The sequence below is a fragment of the Musca domestica genome, unplaced genomic scaffold (genome assembly GCF_030504385.1).
Source record: "Musca domestica strain aabys unplaced genomic scaffold, Musca_domestica.polishedcontigs.V.1.1 89, whole genome shotgun sequence".
NCBI classification, from domain to species: Eukaryota; Metazoa; Arthropoda; class Insecta; order Diptera; family Muscidae; genus Musca; species Musca domestica.
Window position 1 is genome coordinate 2,101,437 of NW_026712430.1, and position 21,922 is coordinate 2,123,358.

The 21,922-nt window shown below is 34.4% G+C and overlaps 1 protein-coding gene across 1 annotated transcript in view; it reads right to left on the minus strand.

Annotated features, from left to right (window-relative positions):
- The window catches only part of LOC131806794 (uncharacterized), a 73,891-nt gene extending 53,249 nt beyond the window's left edge, over positions 1 to 20,642 (minus strand). The window contains exon 1 of the mRNA XM_059131475.1: positions 19,475 to 20,642. Coding sequence (XP_058987458.1) covers positions 19,475 to 19,529 — 55 coding nt within the window. The 5' untranslated portion in view covers positions 19,530 to 20,642. The remainder of the gene's footprint in view (positions 1 to 19,474) is intronic.
- Positions 20,643 to 21,922: the final 1,280 nt, after the last annotated feature.

The window sequence follows — 21,922 nt, forward strand, 5'->3', positions numbered from 1 at the left end:
TAGCTATGTACGTCCGTCTGTTCATGTCAATTTGTAATCACGCTACAGGTCGCAATTATGGTCCGATCTTCACGAAATTGAAAATGGAGGTGGGGATAGGATCAGAATAGAACCCTATTTTTTTTTGGAGATGATTGCATAATATTTAGGGGTTGAAATAGACCAAACCTGATATTGAAGTTGCTCTACAGGTCGCAATTATAGACCAATCGACGCGGAAGTTTGCATGGGGCTAGAGCTTAGAGCTGGGCAGAAGCGTTCCAATTTTGATGGTCATCGGGTAATATTTAGTGGGTAAAATAGGCCATAACATTTGTGTAAAATAAAAGTCAAATTTCCATTTTTCATCCCGGCAAATTTATAAAAAGAGAACAGGTCAATTCTGACCGTTACGTAGATGCCGATAGTAAATATATCGGTTATATATAGCGAAATAAATACAATGTATATATAGAAGGAAGGGGATGTTAGCTACAATGCTTATACCTCAAGAATGGCTGGGCCGATTTTGACAAATTTAGTCAATTCAGAATGCCCTCTTGGCGTAAAAGAATAAAATCAAAAAAATTGCATAAAAAGGTGTCAATAATGATGTTAATATGGATTTTGTAGTATTTTGTGACATTTTTTTTTTATTTTTTCATATTTTTTATCGCATGCGATTTTTTCATTTTGACTTATAACATTGAAGAATACATTTTATAATATTTTTTCATTTTACAACACAAGTTGGGTTTATTATATATAGATTGCAATTATCCTCACGAAAAAAGGTAGGGTTAGGCTCAGAAGGGTTAGGCCTATTGTTTTCAAAGATGTCCGCAATATATTTAGGGGTTGAAATGGACCAACAACTAAAAATGTTCCTGATTCTGTAGCCGTTATAAAGGTCACAAATAGAATCCAAAGGACACGAAGTCTCGCATGAAGTTAGAGTTTAGAACAGCGGGTAGAATGGACCACTACTTTTGTGTGAAAAAATACCATACAAATATCGTAGACAAGCAAATCATGTAGATGAGTCTAAATTTGGAGATACAGAGGGGCCTCTTGCTTTTGGAGATGATCGCAAAATAGTTAGGGGTTCAAATGAACCAAAAACAGAAAAAAAAATTCCTGATTACACAATTGAAGCCAATCGACATGCCTGAGAAGAATGTTAAGGACATCGAAGAAGTCTAGTATTTTGGTTGACCATTAGATTAAATTTATCCGTGACATAATTTCAAAGGCGAAATCTTCCAAAATGGATTTAGACATAAGGGGGCTTTTAACATATTGTAGTGTTGTAGGGTATCACATAGTCGGCCCCGCACGTCTATAGCTTTTGCTTACTTGTTTTGTAATTTAAATTGTGCGTTGGAGTCCATATTTTTCATTATAGTATAATTCAATGACGATTAAATAAATGTTCGGTCCCGTGCTATTTTCTAATATTCTATTGGGGATTACAATTTTTTCTTTTCTAACCATATATTGGTTGGGTAGTGGTCTTGGGGGTACACTAATGTGGGGACTATACTCAAATAAATGCCTATGTGGATAGTTATCTGTAAAATGGTTCTCTTCCCTAGGGTAGCTTAAATACAATTGTTTATAAAAATCAATTGATGAATGTGGTAAAACATATAATGGTGATACCAAAAATGATCACCATTTTTTGCATAAATGGTTTTTTCTCAAATTACCAATGTAAAATATACTTGTACAAAACTCAGATCTTATACAATCTTATACTGTACAAAACTCAGATCTTATACCATCTTCCTGATCATAGCTGTTGGTGGTTTTAATTCGATTTTGTTATCAAACCACCGATTATCCATTATATGTGTTTTTAACCTATTATACTCATCTGAATGCACCCTACCTCAAAATGACTTGGTAGACGGTGGCAAAGTAGCCAAGGCAATTTGCCAGTAATCTGACGACTATGGATTTATTCCCTTATATATAAGTTATATGTAAGAATGGTGTTGTCACACTAAGAAAGAAGATAATATGGGGACGATCAAACATAGATTATGCAGTATTCTGTGCTACTGAAGTAAAAACCAGTAAAGAAAGATCGGGGTGGGCCGATTTTATGATACCCCACCCACTTCGCATATATAGTAGAGCTACATATTACAAATAAGCTTTTTTATGGGGAATATATGAGAATTAAAACATAACAAATATTATCGTTAAAGAATATATTACCATAAGCAGCGGAAGGAACTAAATTATGGCATAATTCTATCGTATTCTACTAAACTTGACGAAGGCATTAGTATCTATACTGATATTCTTAAAATTCCACCTTCTTTGAGCTGATATTACACTTTTAAGGCGCAATGAACGGAATCGGGAGTTAATTTCGCGCTTTATGAGCTTCATGGATATTTAAAATGTTGACTCTTTGTAGGGGAGGTACCAAAAGAAGTGGACAGATTTATCCCATCTCTGCAACAGATCTTGTGTTAGTAGAAAAATTTGGATTTGTGAAGTATGAAGAGGACAGGATGCTTCTTTCGGATTTTATGATCGTTTTGGTTATTAAAAACGTTTACCCTTTGTGGTTGAGGTACCAGAAAGAATGGTCCGATTTCTACCATTTTTATAACAGATCTTGTGTTGATAGAAATATTGTGGTGCGCCAAGTCTGAATGGAATAGTAAGTTAATTTCAATTTATATCAGCTTCTTGGATATTCAAAATTTTGACACGTTTTGGTCGTATCAAATGATATATACCCTTCTAGCTATATGGCTAAGTGTATAAAAATGTAGGTACATTTCATTATATAGTAAATCACACGAGGTAATATTTTTAGCTTGTAAGTAGGAATTTCGTTAATCGTCATTTGTTTTCTAATCATTTGTTTAAGGGGCTATCCAAAATAGTGAGGATAATCTTCTAGATAATCAATTGAAGAATACTTAAGATTATTTGGAGGACTTTTAGACCACATTTTTTATGGTTTATCTGAACCATAAACTAGAATTTTTAGGAAAACTTGATTCACGATCTTAAGAGTTTTCAAGATTTTAGACATATTGCCATCTGTTAACTTGACCTAATTTTGGTTAATAAGACCAACAAGCCATAAAGGCAAATAAGCAAAATCTTGACGAAATCAATGACAAAATGGAAATGAAATATTTCTAATTTTCAAAATAATATCCATAGGCTCATCACATGACCACCTAAAAAGATTATAAATAAATCTTAAAAAACTAAATTGACCCTTCTTTGCTAAGTACAATAAATATGAATTGCCAACATTAGCTATTCGAACGTAACAGGATTAGACCACAACTAAAATTGGCACTCTGCTGGTATCTACTGGAAGTGGTGCAAAAAAACTATAGTTTTATGTATTCAAGCATGACTGCAGCGCAATCGGTGGAAGAGGGGAGTGCAACCACGATGACTATGCAGTCGTTAGAAGTCGGTTTTGGGAGGACCCAACTAAGCCTTACAATGCAAACAAACGAAAAAAGGAAAAACTGCATTTGGACTAAATGCTTTTTTTTCATTTGACAAATATGAAATCGCACCTAAAGTGAACAAAAACACTCTCGCATCAGCACTCACAAACACACTTGTATACTACCGACTACTGCATCTATGCATGAGATTACATTATGGCCACACAAGGCAAAAAGTACACACATACACACACAACGGACAGAAATGACAAGATGACAACAGCATTCTGTTACATATTTTATTGCATGCATTTGAACGTGTTCTACGTGTTTTATGTGGGCATGTGTATGGGTCTATGTGGGTGAGATATTGTACACAACATATTTAGGTATGCCGATACCAATGGACTTCCGAAAATTTGCGTTAGAAATTTTTTGATTTCAAGAGTTTTGTTTTCTGAAACAAGAAAAAATGTTAAGGGATTAATTCCGACTATCTATATGTTGTCGAACTAATTATTGGTTCAAAATTGCATTTCTTTCCAGCAGTCACAAATTTCCGAATTGTCATCCCTATCACTGCTATTGTATGATTACATATTCATACGAACTCAGATATGATTGTAGATTTGTAATCTATTGCACGGCACAATGATGACTGAACACTGGTGTCCTGGCGGAAAATCCCTTTGGGAATCCATATATGAATGCAATTTATCTTTGAGTCGATTCTCTCTTTTTTTCTATTCTTTTAATGGTGTACTGAATAAAATAGATGTAAAATATATAATTGTATAACAGGTCATCCTTTGTGACCTGCCATTTTCTTTTGAATATGGGTAAACTACTGCTAGTCATGGCGTATGCTTACTATTATATATTTATGTGAATGGTTCTGCAGTCTTAGTTATGAGTCACTGATTCAGATGTACACCTTCGCATGCATATAATTTAATAATTCCGAAGCAGATTCCAAATATTCATATGAAATGACAAGTAGCACCTATTGGGTCATTATTTTAATTATTTAATGTAATGGAAAGGGGTATTTTAAAGGGTCAGGTAATAGTTAAATGCATTTTATATAAAGTTACCACTCTCATTTTATACCCTCCACCATTAGTAGTATGGAGGGTATATAAAGCTCGTCATTCTGTTTGTAACTAAGGGAACTCTAAGTATATGTAATCTTGACCAGCGTAAATTTCTAAGTCGAACGAATTGAGAAGAAGGCTACAATTTTTAACACAAGTGTGCTTTGTCAATAGACAGGTTAAGTTTGTAAATGGGTCATATTGGTCCACGTTTTCGTATATACCCCACACAACTGTACCTCCCGATATTTGGTATTTTGACGATTAAAGTTACATTTTCAAACAGGATTCTTTAAAATTTGATAGTTAGAGTTTGTAAAGGATTCCATATCCTTTGGCAGAACATTGTCAATATACCTCCCCATATTTGGTATTTTATTGATGCTAGCAGCATTTTTTAACAGAATTGTTGAAACTTCTGTACTTAGATTTCATAATGGGTTCTTCTGAGGCAGAGCATTGTATATAGAGATCCACGATTTCATGTTTGATATTTTTACTGTTTAAGCCACATTTTCTAACGTAATTGTTTAAAATTGTGTGCTTACATTTTGTAATGGATTCTGCCTCCTGTTACTCTTACGTTTTTTGCTAAAAATGTTTAGTGGAGTCTTTTAAAATTTAGCATGTAAAGTTTGTAATGCGTTTTGCTGGAATAGGTCCCAAATTCACCCACATAGCGGTACTTCCGAAAATTTAGTTTTTTTTGTGAGATTTTCGCCGCATTTTTACAGATTTTTTTCAAAATTGTTAATTAAAGCAATGATGTCTTGTACTAAATGCACCGAATTCTATCATTATATCATCCAGCACTTTGAAAATGTCCGCAAAATATTTAGGAGTTGAAATAGACCAACAACTAAAAATGTTCCTGATTTTGCAGCCGTTATAAAAGTCACAAATAGAAACCAAAAGACAGGAAATCTCGCATTTGAGTTTAGGACAGCGGGTAGAATGGACCACTACTTTTGTGTAAAGAAATATCAACATTTTCATTCAACCGAAACGCTGAAAATAAATTTAAAATACACAAAACGTGAACTTCTGGCTTTTATACCCTACAACACTATGTGTTGGTGGTATTATAAGTTTGATTGGGCCAAAAATTTTGTAACACCACGAAATATTAATTTCACACATAGGAAGGTATAAATGGATCTTCCTATCTTGCCGATCTGAGTCGATCTAGATATGTATGTCCGTCCGTCCGTCTGTCCGTCTGTCCATGTTAATTTGTAATCACTCTACAGGTCGCAATTATGGCCCGATCTTCACGAATGTAGGTGGGGCTAGGGTCAGAATAGAACCCTATTTCTTTTGGAGATGATCGCATAATATTTAGGGGTTGACATGGACCAAAAACTGAAAAATTTTCCTGATTTTGCAGTTGCTCTGCAGGTCACAATTATAGACCAATCGAAACGAAAGTTAGCATGGGGCTAGAGCTTTGGGCTGGCAGAAGCCTTCCAATTTTGATGGTCATCGGGTAACATTTATATCATATAAAATCTAAAAAAAATTGCATAAAAAGATACAAATAATGATGTTAATATAGATTTTGTAGTATTTTGTGACATTTTTTTATTTTTTCATATTTTTTATCGCATGCGATTTTTTAAATTTGACTTCTAATATTGAAGTGTATATTTTGTAATATTTTTGCTCTTTACAACACAGGTTGGGATTATTATTTATATACAGATTGCATTATTGTTCGATCCTCACGAAATCTTACAAAGCTAGTGTTAGGCTTAGAAGGGCTAAGCCTATTGTTTTCGAAGATGTCCGCAATATATTTAGGGGTTGAAATGGACCAGCAACTCAAAATGCAGCCGTTATAAAGGTCACAAATCGAAAACAAAGGACACGAAATCTTGCATGAAGTTAGGATTTAAGACAACATTACTTACAGGCGATATCCGAAATACACAATAGGCGAACTTCTGGTTTTTTCTGCTGATTTCGTTGACGAATATAGCGAAATTGCTTTTGGAGATGATCTCAAAATATTTAGGGGTTCAAATGAACCAAAAAACAGAAAAAAAAATACTGATCACACAATTGAAGACAATCGACACGCATGAGAAGATAGTTAAGCACAGTGAAGAATTCTAGCATTTTGGATGACCATTGGATTATATTTAGCTGAAAATGGACCACAAAAACTAACAGCATGACGGAGTGCATAAATATTGGGAAAATGTCCCTGATCAAAATGCTAAGGGTAATATCTGGGCAGTGCTTCGTGATATAATTTCAAAAGCGAAATCGTCCAAAATGAATTTAGGCATGAGGCGGCTTCTCACATATTGCAGTGTTGTAGGGTATCACATGGTCGGGTCCGCACGACTATGGCCTTTGCTTACTTCTTTATACTGATTTCGTTTACGAATATACATAAATATCGTAGACAAGCAAATCATATAGATTAGTCTAACTTTGGAGATAAAGAGGGGCATCTTACAAAATATTTAGGGGTTCAAAAACAGAAAAAAAATTCCTGATCACTCAATTGATATCAATCGGCACGGATTTTTTTTGGACAGGGAAGAATTCTAGCATTTGGGATGACACGACGGAGTTCGCAAATATTGGGCAAATGTCCCCAGTCAAACAAGCTAGGGGTAATATTTGGGCAGTACTCTTTGACATAATTTCAAAGCGAAATCTTCCAAAATGGATTTTGACATAAGGGGACTTCTACCATATTGCAGTGTTGTATGGTAACACATAGTCGGCCACGCACGACTATAGCTTTTGCTTACTTGTTTTTTTAAATTTATAGGATTCCTAAATATAGTCCGATAGATGCCTAATTTTTTTATGCAATTTTTAGACGATATCATCCTTATTCTTAGGCTATATCATTCTGCCGCAGGGGTTGTTTTCTATTACGAAGCTCAAATATCACATTTCAATCACTGCCATTGAAAATATCCGGAGAGAGGGTTTCTATTCCCAGAAATACAACTCATCATCGAACTTGATTTAGTTCAGACCGCACACCTCAATTCCTTTGATTACAACAGAAAGACGGATAAACAGGCAAAAGGAAAACATTTCATTAAGCTCGTCTCAAATGATAAATAAATGTTTACAAAAGTTTTAAGAGGATATTGTCCTCTAAAGCAAGAAAAAACATTAAATTCCTGCGTATAACTTTTGACATTCTATTTCCAATACACCTCAATGTAAACTTGTCAAGTACTGAGCAGTAGTTGACAAATATATACACACATACAAAATTATACACTTTATATTTCTCCCACTACATCCTGTTCAAATGAGATAAGAGCTTCCTCTTCTACGCAAAACAACGAACAAAAAAATAAACGTATTATGTCATATTTCCGTTCAAATGGTGAATGGTGTTAAATTAATCATTTCCCTTCGACCATTATTAACTTAAGTAGATGACAAATTTAACAAATGCTGTCATAAATTTAACCGCACTTCGTACTCACCATTCAACGCTCACATGTGCACATCAACTTAGCCAGATATGACACACATACACAAACAAATCATTCCTTCAGCAGGTTATGGTGTTTGCTGAGCAGTTGTACAAGTGTGTACTTATGGACTAACATCACTGTTGCAGTGCCAGGAAAATGAAAAGGGAGGAAGTGAATGATGCACATGATGATTCCACACACACACACATATACTTAAGTATGTAGTCTCTTAAGTACACAAGCATTCGTCGTCCTCGTTCCCCCACAATTCGAATTGTTGTGGAAGTTATGTTTTCTCTTATCATTCTAAGCGCACCAGCGAGGACAAGGTTTTGCAAATACGCATTGCACAAGTATTTGTTTTTTGTCTACTTTTTCTGTTCGTGATTTGTGGTTGCACCGAAGTTCAGTCAACTTTACCTTTATCAAAAACGAAGAGAAACGTGTGAATGATTCCACAAGAGTAGTAGCGAAGTGTGTGCTGGTGTGTTTTTTAAGAAAAGGGGACAAACAAACATAGTTTGAATTAGAAATGTGTGTTTTTACTATCAAAGCAATATCTGTTAATTGGAAAATTATTGAGAAAATAATGGAGGGCTGAAATCACCGGGTGTCTGAGTTATTGTAACTAGAGATATGTGGAAAAAAGTTACATGAAATTATGTAGGTTTACAATCTCGCATTATAATAAGTTTACCCCGAAAACCTTAGATTTGTGTTATATATGTTTATAATTGTTTCATGCCCTAACCCATTCCGTTCCGAGATTAAATTTTTATACCCTACAACACAACGTATTATACGTTTTGGGCCAAAAATTATGTAACACCTCGAAATATGATGTAACAGGCGAAATCAAAAATACACAAAAGGCAAACCTCTGACTTTTTATGCTGATTTCATTGCCAAATATAGCCAAAATATCATAGATAAGCAAATCATATAGATGATCTAAGATTGATAATAAAATTGCAATATACCACGTTTGGACTAAATCGGATACTCCCTACGGCAGTTATCGTGCGCATCTGCCAGACAGATGGACACGCCTAGACGACTCAAAATGTCCACAATGGATTTGGTCCAAGGAGACTTAACTGAAACACACTTTGGCCATATCAAATGATATATACACTCAGTAGCCATATGGCTAAGGGTATACAAAATCCCCCTTTATAATCCTACCAGTTTGGTTATTAAGCTAGTGAAATAGAAAAATACCAAAATTTCCATTCAGTAGTGAATCTTGATATAAAAATCTGATATAAAAATCCAACATAGTCCACTTACAGAAGGTTTTGGAAAATATTGTAAATAAATCTGCTTTTAAATTTTAACAAGAAGCAGTAAATTATCTCGGGCAGAACAACTTTTGCCATAGGCAGTTGAATTCTGGTGAATAATGTAGCTAAAATAATCCAAATGCCTACCATAGGGAGGTACCGACAAGTGGAGGCTAAACCTGGACCTGCATAGACAATTTTCTATCACAGCCTGTACTGCCCATTATTAACTTTAAATATGAATTTTGAAATAATTCCAGTCAATAAAGTCCCTAAAATAATAAAAAACCCGAATGTATGGAGGTACCTTTATATTAAAGCTAGACGTAAACCTAGACCTGCGTAGAACTTCAAACACGAAATTTGGAACAATTGCGGTGTATAATGTCGGTAAAATCATCAATTTTTTGTCATAGGCTGTAGTACTCATTGGGAACTCTAAATACGAAATTTGAAACAATTCCAGTGAATAATGTCACAAAAATCATCAAAATACCGAATATCGGGGGTGGTTACCGTTCTATGGGTGCTATATGAGTATGTGTATCTATTAATACAATTCTCTTCCAGGGGGTAAAATACTTAGAAATAACTACTTGTTTGGATTTTCAGACAATTCCAATAAAAAGGGAGCTAAAATCATTAAAATAAGGAATAGAGAGAAGTACCCCTATATAGGGCATATACGATATCGTGGACCTGGACAATACTTGAAAAAATTGGCCACAACCATCAAAATACCGAAAATCGGGAGTGAGGTTATATGGGGGATATATGATATCGTGGAAGAATATAGCCAATTTTCGAACTTGCCTGCAGACAAAAGACCGATCTGCTTTAGCTTCCTATCTGAATTGAGCTTCCTATCTGAATTCGCTTTGACTCTAGTGTGATTACAACAGACGGGCAGACGGACGGATGGGGGGCATAAAAAGTTCTATAAACAGAGCTAATCGAAAATTGGAGAACGACCCTTGATGTTTGGAATGATTTTTTAAATAGTCAAATTATGTATCGTAAATTCTATTCTAACGGTATCGCATCTACATGAACTTCACGTTAAGTTATAGTGTTATAGAGCAGTTATCTTGTTGTAGAGCATATCGTATCGGCCCGAGCGGCTGCTCATTTTGTTTATATTTGTGTGTTTTTCTTTTCGCAAGTGAGGACGGTTGATGGATCTTTGAAATTGTATTATTCAGATAATTAGCAAAAATATTGGCAACATGTAAAGAAGTCTGGAGAAGCCGACCATGTGATAACCTACACCACTGTAATTTGCGATAATACCACTCTTAATCTTAAACCTTTTGACTAGAATAAACGAAGCCACCAATAAATTGGACTACATTTTCATTGGAAATTGGAAATCATTTTCTCGATTGTTAGGAATTACAAATAATGTATTGACTTCCAATATAAATATAGAATGTTGTCATTATTACGTTTCTCCTTTCGGACAATACTCATAGATTTGAAAGCAATATTCTTCAGAAAACTACGTTCACTAGAACAAAATATAGAAATAATAGTTTTTGTTACATTTTGTGATATATTTTGACATTATACCCTAAAACATCATGTGTTGGTGAGTTAGAGTTTAGTTCTAGACAGGATCCTTCCAAGTCATCGGACAATATTTATCTGGAAAAATAGACCATAAATTTTAATACGAAATCACGGCGAAATCACAAATACATTAAAGGGTCACTTCTGACGATTACAGCAAAATAGGTGTGATATATACATATGTAAAAGAATTTGATGTTAGTTGTTCCGCTTATTTGTCAAGAACCGCAGGACTGATTTTCACAATTATCATCAATTCGGAATAGTCGATTGCCAGAAAAGGATAAAATATGAGAAAATCGCGTAAAAATATGTCAATAAAAAGTTAATATTTTTGTTACATTTTTTTCAATTTTTGTCATTTTTTATCGCATACGATTTTTTCAATTTGACTTATAATTTTGCATTTTTATGCCCTACACCACAAGGTGGTCAGGGTATTATGTCTTTGTGCATTTGTTTGTAACAGGCAAAAGGAAACCAGATAGACCCATAGTTCCTTTTGATGATCTGCATAGAATCACATTCTGAGTCGATTTATGCATGTCCGTCCGTCCGTCGGTCCGTCCGTCTGTCCATGTATTTTTGTAAACAAAGTACAGTTCGCATGAAATTCCAGATGAAATTTTGCACATATCATTTGTTTGGCCCAAGGACGAACCCTATTGAAATTGGAAATAATCGGTCAAAATTTAGATATAGCTCCCACATATAACTTCGTCCGATTTGCCTTTTATTGTGCACTAAACGTGTAATATCAGTCCGAATAGTATGGAATTTTGCACGTACGATCAGAATGGACCTGAAAATAAGTATGCCAAATTTGATCGAAATCGGTTCAGATATAGCTATAGCTCCCATATATATTGTACATCCGATTTGTTATTTTTGTCCTCCGCAGCCGTAATATGCACTCTGTAACAACAATATTTGGGAAAATATATCAAATACAGCTCAGAACTACATTTGCTAAATTTTATCGAGATCGGTTCAGATTTGGATATAGCTTCCATATATAACTTCGTCCGATTTACATTTATTGCCCAAATTGGATGGAATTTGGCACTTACGACCGAATTGAGTCTAGAAGCTAGTATGTCAAATTTGGTGAAGATCGGTTCAGATATAGCTATAGCTTCCATATATATTATACATCCGATTTGTTATATTTGTTACCCACAACCGTAATATGCACTCCGTAACAACGATATTCAGGGAAATATATCAAATACAGCTCAGAAATATCTTTGCAAAATTTTATCGAGATCGGTTCAGATTTGGATATAGCTCCTATATATATCTTTTTCCGATTTCAAATTAATTGTGCACCAAATGGGCAATACAATTCCGAATTTGAAAGATACAAATGCTTCTGCATATTTAGTTCTTTGAACTTAAAATTATAATTGTAATCATTGCGTGTATGATTGAATTCTCCCATAGAAACTTTTAATTGTTATGGTGTAGGGTATCATAAAGTCGGCCCCGCCCGACTTTAAGACTTTCTTTACTGGTTTGACTCTATAGTATTACCAGTGTCAAACTCGATATAACGTTTTGTGATTAAATTCCATTTCTTGATACACAATAGGTATACCCTTAATCATTTATTGACAATTTATTATTTTTGGACCTATACCTCTGACACTTGTATTGCGTACAAAAACAAACTTGTATGTGGTTGTTATTACGATTGCTGTACAACAACACTTGTTGTACGATGCTAGCATGGTCCGACCCTTAAAAAATTTTGCACAAAATGTTGAATTTATTTCGAATACATAACAACACGGCAGAATGCGTAAATAAGGGTAACATCTGGGTACGTCTCTTCCAAAATAGGTTTGGACGTAAGGGGGCTTTCAGCGTATTGTAGTGTAAGTGTTTCACATGCTCGGCCAGGCACGACTATTGACTTTGTTTACTTGTTTTGCCTAAATTATTTTCAACTTGACTTACAATATTGAATTGTACATTTTGTATTATTATATACAGGTCGCAATTATCGTCCGATCGTCACGAAATTGTACATGTGGGTAGGGTTAGGGCCAGAATAGAAGAAGGTTGATGCATCACTGTAATTGTATTATTCAGATAATTAGCAAAAATATTGACAAATTGTAAGGATAAGCTAAAGTCGGGAGAAGTCTACCATGTAGGTACAGCATTTGTTTTTGAGGATGATTGCAAAGTATTTAGGGACCAATTTTAGAGGTAACAATTAATGAATAATCCACACAGAATTTTGTATGAGATTAGAGATTTGGATTATTATTTGAATGAATATATCCTATAAAATATTATAGTATTTTAGGGTATCACATTGTCGGCCCTTTCCGACTAAAGCCTTTACTTATTTGTGCTCCTTATACTCCTCATTTTCAAAAATTAAACATTCCTCCAAGTTATTAAATAAGAATGGTCCACCACTAACAATTACTACCAATTGACAGCAATTTGTTTAATTTTGTATATTCCACAGAAAAGAAGTTATTTTAAGAATAGCGGTCTTATGAATATAACATAACACTTTCCATTGAGGTTTAATCCTTTCTCTTCCCCAGAATAATTTTTTTCAATTTTTATTTAATTTAGTTTACGAGAAAAATATTCACTTCTACCTTTTCACATCGCATCGCTTTAAATATCCATTTGAAAGGATTATAATAACAATTTGAATCGTTTTTAAGTACGGCCATAACAATCACCTACAGTAATTTCCGGCATAATGGTATTGACGTTATCTCCATTTCTTGGGTTTCCGTTTTCTGAATGATATTCAACAAGCGAGCGAGCTAGCGAACGAGCAATAGCAAGCAAACAAACAAGCGTATCAACAAGGAATGTGTAAAAATGCGTATAGATGTTTTCTAAAAATGTTACCATTGCGTATATAACAGATCCGTACCGAGAATAATGGTGTGACACACTCAACCATACTCACTTACCGTTGGCAGGAATGCAAATGTGATATATATGAGTGTATGTGTGTGTGTGTGTTTTTATGTCAGAGCAAATGATAATGCTGTCATACAACTTTATTTCTATGGTTTTTTGTTGTAATATGGGGAAGCCGTATAGCTCACATTTTATGCGAAGGATGCTACCGTGCGAACGGAGAGTGAGTACACGCAGAGTAAAGATGCTTAGCGTTAATATGCATAGAATTTGGAAGGAACATAAAAACCGTTCAGACGCACTTAAGTTTAACATAAAACTACATAATACAGCTGCAAACGCAGGGGTGTGCGTAGAAAAAGACATTTCAAAAAAGATGTGCAATTAAAATCAGATATGCAGCACTGTAGATCAGGCATGCACAAATTGAGAAATCGTATTTGTAAATAAATAATTATGAAATCGAAAATAATTGCTCTCCTAATTTAATTACAATTTCTGCAGATCTTCAACCCTTTTGACTGGAATGACTGGAATATCTAGTACATGATAAAATCAAACGTAAAACCTAATTGATCCTCTTTTTGAATAATCACCATAAATCTAAAACTAATATTTTCCAAAAACATATGATCTCTTATAAAGTATCAGCCTAAGCCTAATTTGCTCGTTCGGAAACAACGGAAATTTAATATTAATTTTTTCTATGCATATTCATTATATTACTTTCTAGAAATAGGTTTGATCTAGGCTCTTGACCTAAACCACTTGGTCATGTGTTTGAGGTATTGGCCCTATATTTACGTATACCACACTAATGTTTAAAAATCAATAGGATTTCCTGTATCTCCGATATTTGGCTATATTCGTCAAAGAAATCAGCACCAATGTAAAGGTCAGAGGAGCACCGTTAATGTATTTGTGATTTCGTTAATTTTGTAATTTTTCGCAAAAAATTCTGGTCCGATTCACAAGCTAACTATTATCTGATTCCAAAATGTCAGTCTTCTGCGCTGTTCTAAACTCATAACAAATCCTATGTTTATTTGTCCTTAGTTGAGAACCGTAGGGCGACTGCAAAATTTTGAAAATGTTTATGCATTGGGTCCATTTAAACCGTAAATAAGTTTCGAACATCTTAAACAATAAAATAAATAAAAAATAAAAAATAAAAAATAAAAAATAAAATAAAATAAAATAAATAAATAAAAACAAGTATTTGGAACGAATTAGAAAATATTCAAAAAAATAAAATCCATTGAAAATTCTGTTAAAATCTTTCAAATACCTAATATCGGAAGGTGCCGATATATGGATGGATATACGCTATTCTGGACCTATATAGACAAATCTATGTCTGGGGGTAAAGTGCTCACAAAGAACCCCTTGTGAGGAATTTCAGACAATTCCGTTGAAAAATGTGGCTGAAATCATCAAAATACCGAATATCAGAGGGTACCGCTATATGGGGAATATACGATATCGTGGATCTATACAGACAACTCTTTTTCAGGGAGTAAAGTACTCACAAAGAACTCCTTGTGTGGATTATCAGAAAATTCCGTTGAAAAATGTGGGTAAAATCCTCAAAGTACCGAATATAGGGGAGTACCGTTATATGGGGGATGGATATACGATATTGTGGACCTATATAGACAATTCCGTTTCAGGGGTAAAGTGCTCACAAAGAACTCCGTGTGTGGATTTTCAGACAATACAATTGGAAAATGTGGCTAAAATCAACAAAATACCGAATATCGGGGGTACCGTTATATGGGGGCTATACGTTATCGTTAACCTATATAGAGAATCATCTTCCGAGGTATAAAGTACCCACAAGGAACTCCTTGTGTGAATTTTCAGACAATTCCGATAAAAAATGTGGGTAAAATCATAAAAATACCGAATATCGGGGGGTACCGTTATATGAGGGATATACGATATCGTGGATCTGTATAGACAATTCTCTCTCAGGGGGTGAAGTACTCACAAGGAACTACTTGTGTGGATTTTAAGACAATTCCATTGAAAAGTGTGGCTAACATCATCAAAATACCGAATATCGGGGGGTACAGTTATATGGGGGATATACGATATCGTGGACCTATATAGACAATTCTTTTTGAGGGGGTAAAATGCCCACAAGGGACTCCTTTTGTGGATTTTCAGACGATTCCATTGAAAAATGTGGATAAAATCATCAAAACACCAAATATCGGGGGTACCTTTATATGGGGGCCATACGATATCGTGGACATATATAGATAATTCTCTGCCGAAGTATAAAGTACCCACAAGGAACTCCTTGTGTGAATTTTCAGACAATTCCGATAAAAAATGTGGGTAAAATCATAAAAATTCCGAATATCGGGGGGGTACCGTTATATGAGGGATATACGATATCGTGGACCTGTATAGACAATTCTCTCTCAGGGAGTAAAGTACTCACAAGGAACTCCTTTTGTGGAATTTCAGACAATTCCATTGAAAAATGTGGATAAAATCATCAAAATACCAAATATCGGGGGTACCGTTATATGGGAGCTATACGATATCGTGGACCGATATACCCCATCTTCGAACTTGACCTGCCTGCAGACAAAAGAGAGATCTGTGCAAAATTTTCGTTTTCGTTTAGACTGTAGCGTAATTACAACAGACGGACAGACGGACGGATCGTCTTAGAATTTTACTCTGATCAAGAATGTATATACTTTGTTGGGTCTAAAATCATTATTTCGATGAGTTACAAACGGAATGACGTACTTAATATACCCTCCATACCTTTTTTGGTGGAAGGTATAAAAATGGGCGTCTATTCTTATATTAACCATACCCCATACAAAATTTCGTGAAGATCGAACGATAATTGCTACCCCTAACACATAGTATTGCAAAATAAAAAAAAAAATATTGGAAACAAGTAAACAAATACATGTAACACCCTATAACACTACAATATATTGGAAGCCTTCTTATGTCCAAATTAATTTCAATTTTGAAATAATGTCATGGAGCCCTGCCCAGATGTTACCCTTATTTACGCACTCCACCGTGTTGTTATGTATGTAGGATTACACAATAACTGCAACCTGTATATGAAACTTTCCACACATAGTGTTGGGGGTGTAGCTTTAGAAAAGGTATTATTCAAAATTGTAAGTCATAGTGAAAAAAATTCGTATGCCATAAAAAATAAGACAAAAATTGAAAAAATGTAACAAAAAATATTCAGCATTTTATTGGCATATTTATACGCGATTTTCTTAGATTATATCATTCTTCGGCAAGAGACCATTCCGAATTGATGAGAATTGTGAAAATCAGTTCAGCTGTTCTTGACTTATAAGCGGTCTGACTAACATCCCCTTAATTGATATTTGAGATTGTATATATTTTACTATATATGCAATATTTTAGATATGAGCATCAATGTAACGATCAGAAGTAACATTTTCATGCATTTGTGATTTTGCCACGTTCGGCCGGCCCGAACTTTTTACGCCCCAGGTTGGAAATTGTGACAGAAACTTTGAAAATGCCGTAAATCGGCTATATCAATTAGTGTACCTGAATGGAACATGTTTTGCAATGAAAAAACAGACCTACCGAGAACCCCAATTATCAAGTTTCATCTAATTTGGTTGAAAACTGTGGCAGAAACCTTCAAAATACCGAAAATCGTGAGGTACCGTTGTATGGTACGTGATGTACCGTTATCAGAAGGTAACGTTATGAGAGTTCTATACCAATTAGTGGACCTGTATCGAATATTTTTTGCAAGGATAAAACATATCTACCAAGTACCCCAAATGTAAAGTTTCATCTTATTTGGATAGAAATTGTGGCATAAAACGTCGAAATGCCGAAAATCTAGAGGTACCGATATATGGAGGCTAAACGTAAACCCGTGTAGCCCATTTTCAATTCCAATTCAAAGCTCTATATTAAATAATGTGATTTTAAAAGACATTCCTACGGACGGACATCGATAAATCGATCAAGAATATATATAAACTTTTTGCGGTCTCCGGCGAATATTTCGAGGAGTTGCAAATATAATATATCCTCCATTGTATGGAGGAGGGTATAAATATATCAGAAAATATTTAGGAAAACATATTTACATTTTTAATAGCGATTTTTCCAGATTTTATTCGACACTGCCAAAAGGTCATTCACGCAAACACACATAGCTAGATCGCCTCAACTCGGCGAGGTAGAATGATCCATATGTGTCATGCTATGTCTTTGAGCAGTATTTCGATGTCTTATATAATACTTGGCCCAATAAAATTTATAATACCCCACCCCATTTGCGGAGTATAAAAACTAATTTTTGACTAAATGAGCAATATGACCTAATTTGAAACAAGTTAAAAAGCCCTCCACCATTTGGAACGAATTTGGAAATTAAATCCTGAAAAATTTTTGGTAAAATTTTAAAAATACCGAATATTGCCGTTATATTGGTGTCTATACGACGTGGACCCACACAGGCATTATTTGTCATGAGTCATTACCAAATTCAAATTCGCAACTTGAAATAAACGCGAATAATGTAGCTAAAATCATCAAAATATAGAATATAGGGAGGTACCGTTATATCGGAGCTGTGCGAAGACCTGAACCTGCGTAGACAATTTTTTGTCATATTCTGTAGCATCCATTACGAACTTCAAATACGACATTTCAAACAACTTCGGTGAGTATTGTACCTAAACTCGTCAAAATACCGAATATAGGGAGGTACTGGTATATGGGGCCTATACGAAGACCTGGACCTGCATAGACAATTTTATGTCAAAGACTGGAGTTTCCATTACGAACTCTAAATGCGTAATTTGAAAAAATTTTGGTGAATAAAGACGCTAAAATCATCAAAATACCTAATATAGGGAGGTACCGTTATATGGGGGCTATACGAAGACGTGGACCTGCACAGACAATTTTCTGTCTTAGACTGTAGTATCCATTTCGAACTTCAAATACCAAATTTGAAACTATTCCGGTGAATAATGTCGCTAAAAACATTGAAATACCGAATATCGGGAGGTACCGTTATATGGGGGCTATACGAAGACGTGAACCTGCACAGACAATTTTCTGTCTTAGGCTGTAGTATCCATTACGAACTTCAAATACCAAATTTGAAACAATTCCGGTGAATAATGTCGCTAAAATCATCAAAATACCGAATATCGGGAGGTACCGTTATATGGGGGCTATATGAAAACGTGGACCTAAATGGCCCATTTACGAACCTCACCTGCCTACTGTAAAAATAAACCTGTGTGCAAAATTTTAGCCTTGATAGCGTGATTACAACAGACAGACGGACATCGCTACATCGACTTAGAATTTTACGCTGATCAATAATATATATACATTGTTGTGTCTGACATGAGTATTTCAAGGAGTTACAAACGGAATGACAAAGTTAATATACCCTTCATAGTATGGTGGAGGGTATAAAATGTTTAATTTTGACAACAATATTTGACAACAAAATCTGAAAATTTAACATATAAACAAATTTTAAATTTCCTGCGTAAGAGAAATATACAAACAACAATCGTTAAGCCCTTGACCGATGCTGGCAGAACATATTTAAACTCTAAATCGTTGCACATACACACACATAAACGTACATCTATGCTTTCTTGCTACTATTTAAAAGAAAACGGAAGTTTAAAATATATCTCTCTATGTATGTATATTGGTGTGTGGATGAGATGTATTGAGTAAAGTGAGTTACTTACCTTGCAGCAAACAACAAATAAGTACGAAAACTCGTGTATCAAAGGAGAGATTCATTTTCTCAGCATAATCCTTGTGCAAAGTGTTATTTCTGCTGTTGACGTTGTTCGGAGAGTTTTTCGGGTAAGTAGCCCAGCTGCAATTGTGTCTATGGTTCCCTATTTCTGTTGCTGTTCTTTCGTTAAGTTTAAAATGGTTTTACGTTCAATGTTACTGGGGGAAATAAAATTGCAGGGAGGAACACTTGATTTGATATTCTATATATATCTTGATTGGTTGTTATGTGTTCGAATCTGCAATTATTGAATCGCATTGGTTTATCCTAGTTTTATATTAATTTTGCAATTCTCTTGTGTGGGTGTGTTTTGTTATCCTTTGTGGTTAATAGTTATTTCATTAAACCAATCCATTGACTTCCACAACCAAACATGACTTATCTTTCACAAAGCCATGCAAATAGTAGTCGATGGTTTTTGAATGGGTGGTAGAGGTGGTTAACGAATTGATTTCTTCTCTTTTTTCTTTGGTTCGATAGGTAAACATATTCTCTTCTATTTTATTGTGCGTAAAATTACAAATTGATATGTTGAATACTGATATGACAGTCTTTTGCTTACTTAAAATATCTGCCTGCTCAGAATGCCACTAGCAAGGAAAGCAGATTTGATTTTTATTATTTCTCAAAGGCAGCTCTTTGTCGATACAGAAATGCTGACTTAAACAAATTTAGAATCTTCTTCACCTGTTTATTGCTGGTATGCATGGATTCTCTTTTATTCGGAACTTTGTGTGCTGTGCGACCGCCCTCAAGGCTTATGAAGCTTGGTAGTCCGTCCTATTGTTCATTCATTCTGGTTTCATTCTCAATTGGTTTTTGTTGTTATTCTTTTATAACCATAAATCTCATCTAGATTTTGTTGCAGATCTTCTACTCCTTTTCATTCTGCACACACACTTGCTTACGCACACACAAATACATATGTGATTGGTTTATTTTGTTTCATTTGTATTCAAAGACTTGAACAGAATTTCGTTTTTTTTTTTTTGTTATTCTGGCCTGTGGCATTCGTTTATTTGCCATTGTTTAGCAAATTTTCATTTGCTATGTTTCATTGATATGTTATTGTTGTTCTTGTCCTGTACTAATTCTGTGTGCGAGACCAGGTGACCGACGACCGCTGTGATATGACAATCATTCACGTTCACTTGTATTTATTTTTAATCTGAAAATAAATTGATTTTTTGTTGGTATTAAATATTAATGAATACAAAAATAGCTTTGGGATAGGAAAAAAATGTTCTCTATATTCTTATTTTGTTTTATAATATTCATGACATTTGTACTTATTGATTTATAGTGAGATTTAAATTTTGTATGTGAAATACATAGCGTTGCTATTTCAATATTTCAATAAATTTATATAGAATATTAACATTTCCAATTAAATGAAATCAATGAAATGCACATAAAACAACAACTCACGATATAATAAACGGATTTGGCATAAAACTTTGAAATTATATACGAAATGACATGATTCAATTATACAAAATTAAAATAATTTTGATGGTATTTGGAGGTATGCATTCATTATTAAGACAAGAAATTATTGATTATTCAATATTGAACATTACAGATTCAATGGCAATTGTCACAACTCAAAAAAAGTAGTTTTTGCTCAAAAAACTGTGTAGCATTGAAATTATGATTTCCGACACCTGGGATGTATTTTAGAATTACTGAAAAGCTTAAATATTTGAAAAAGAACAACTAATAAAGCTATAAGTTTGAACTTTGAATACCCTCCACCATTTGGAACGAATTTGACAATTTTCAAAAAATAAAATGCTAATGTAGCCGTTATGTTAGGCATATACGGCGACGTGGACCTTCATTCGCAACTTTTGTCATAAGCCATTACAATATTCAAATGCGAAAATTGGAAAAAAATCGATGAATAATGTAGCTAAAATCATAAAAATACCGAATGTAGGGAGGTACCATTATATGAGGGGTATACGAAGATGCGGACCTGCACAGAACATTTTCTATCAGAGATATCCATTACGAACTTCAAATACCAAATTTGAAACAATTCCAGTGAATAATGTCGCTAAAATCATCAAAATACTGAATATGAATTTAGGTATATGGGGGCTATGCGAAGGCGTGGACCTGCACAGACAATTTTCTGTCATAGGCTGCAGTATCCATTACGAGCTTCAAATATCAAATTTGAAACAAATCCGGTAAATAATGTCGCTATCGGGAGGTACCGTTATATGGGGGCTATACGAAGACGTGGACCTACATGGCCCATTTTCATTTTCCTGCAGACATAATACACATTTGAGTTAAATGTTATCAATCTACTTTATTTCGTTCGGAAGCTAGAGTGACATCGCTAAATCGACTTAGCATTTTATGCTGATCAAGAATATATATACTT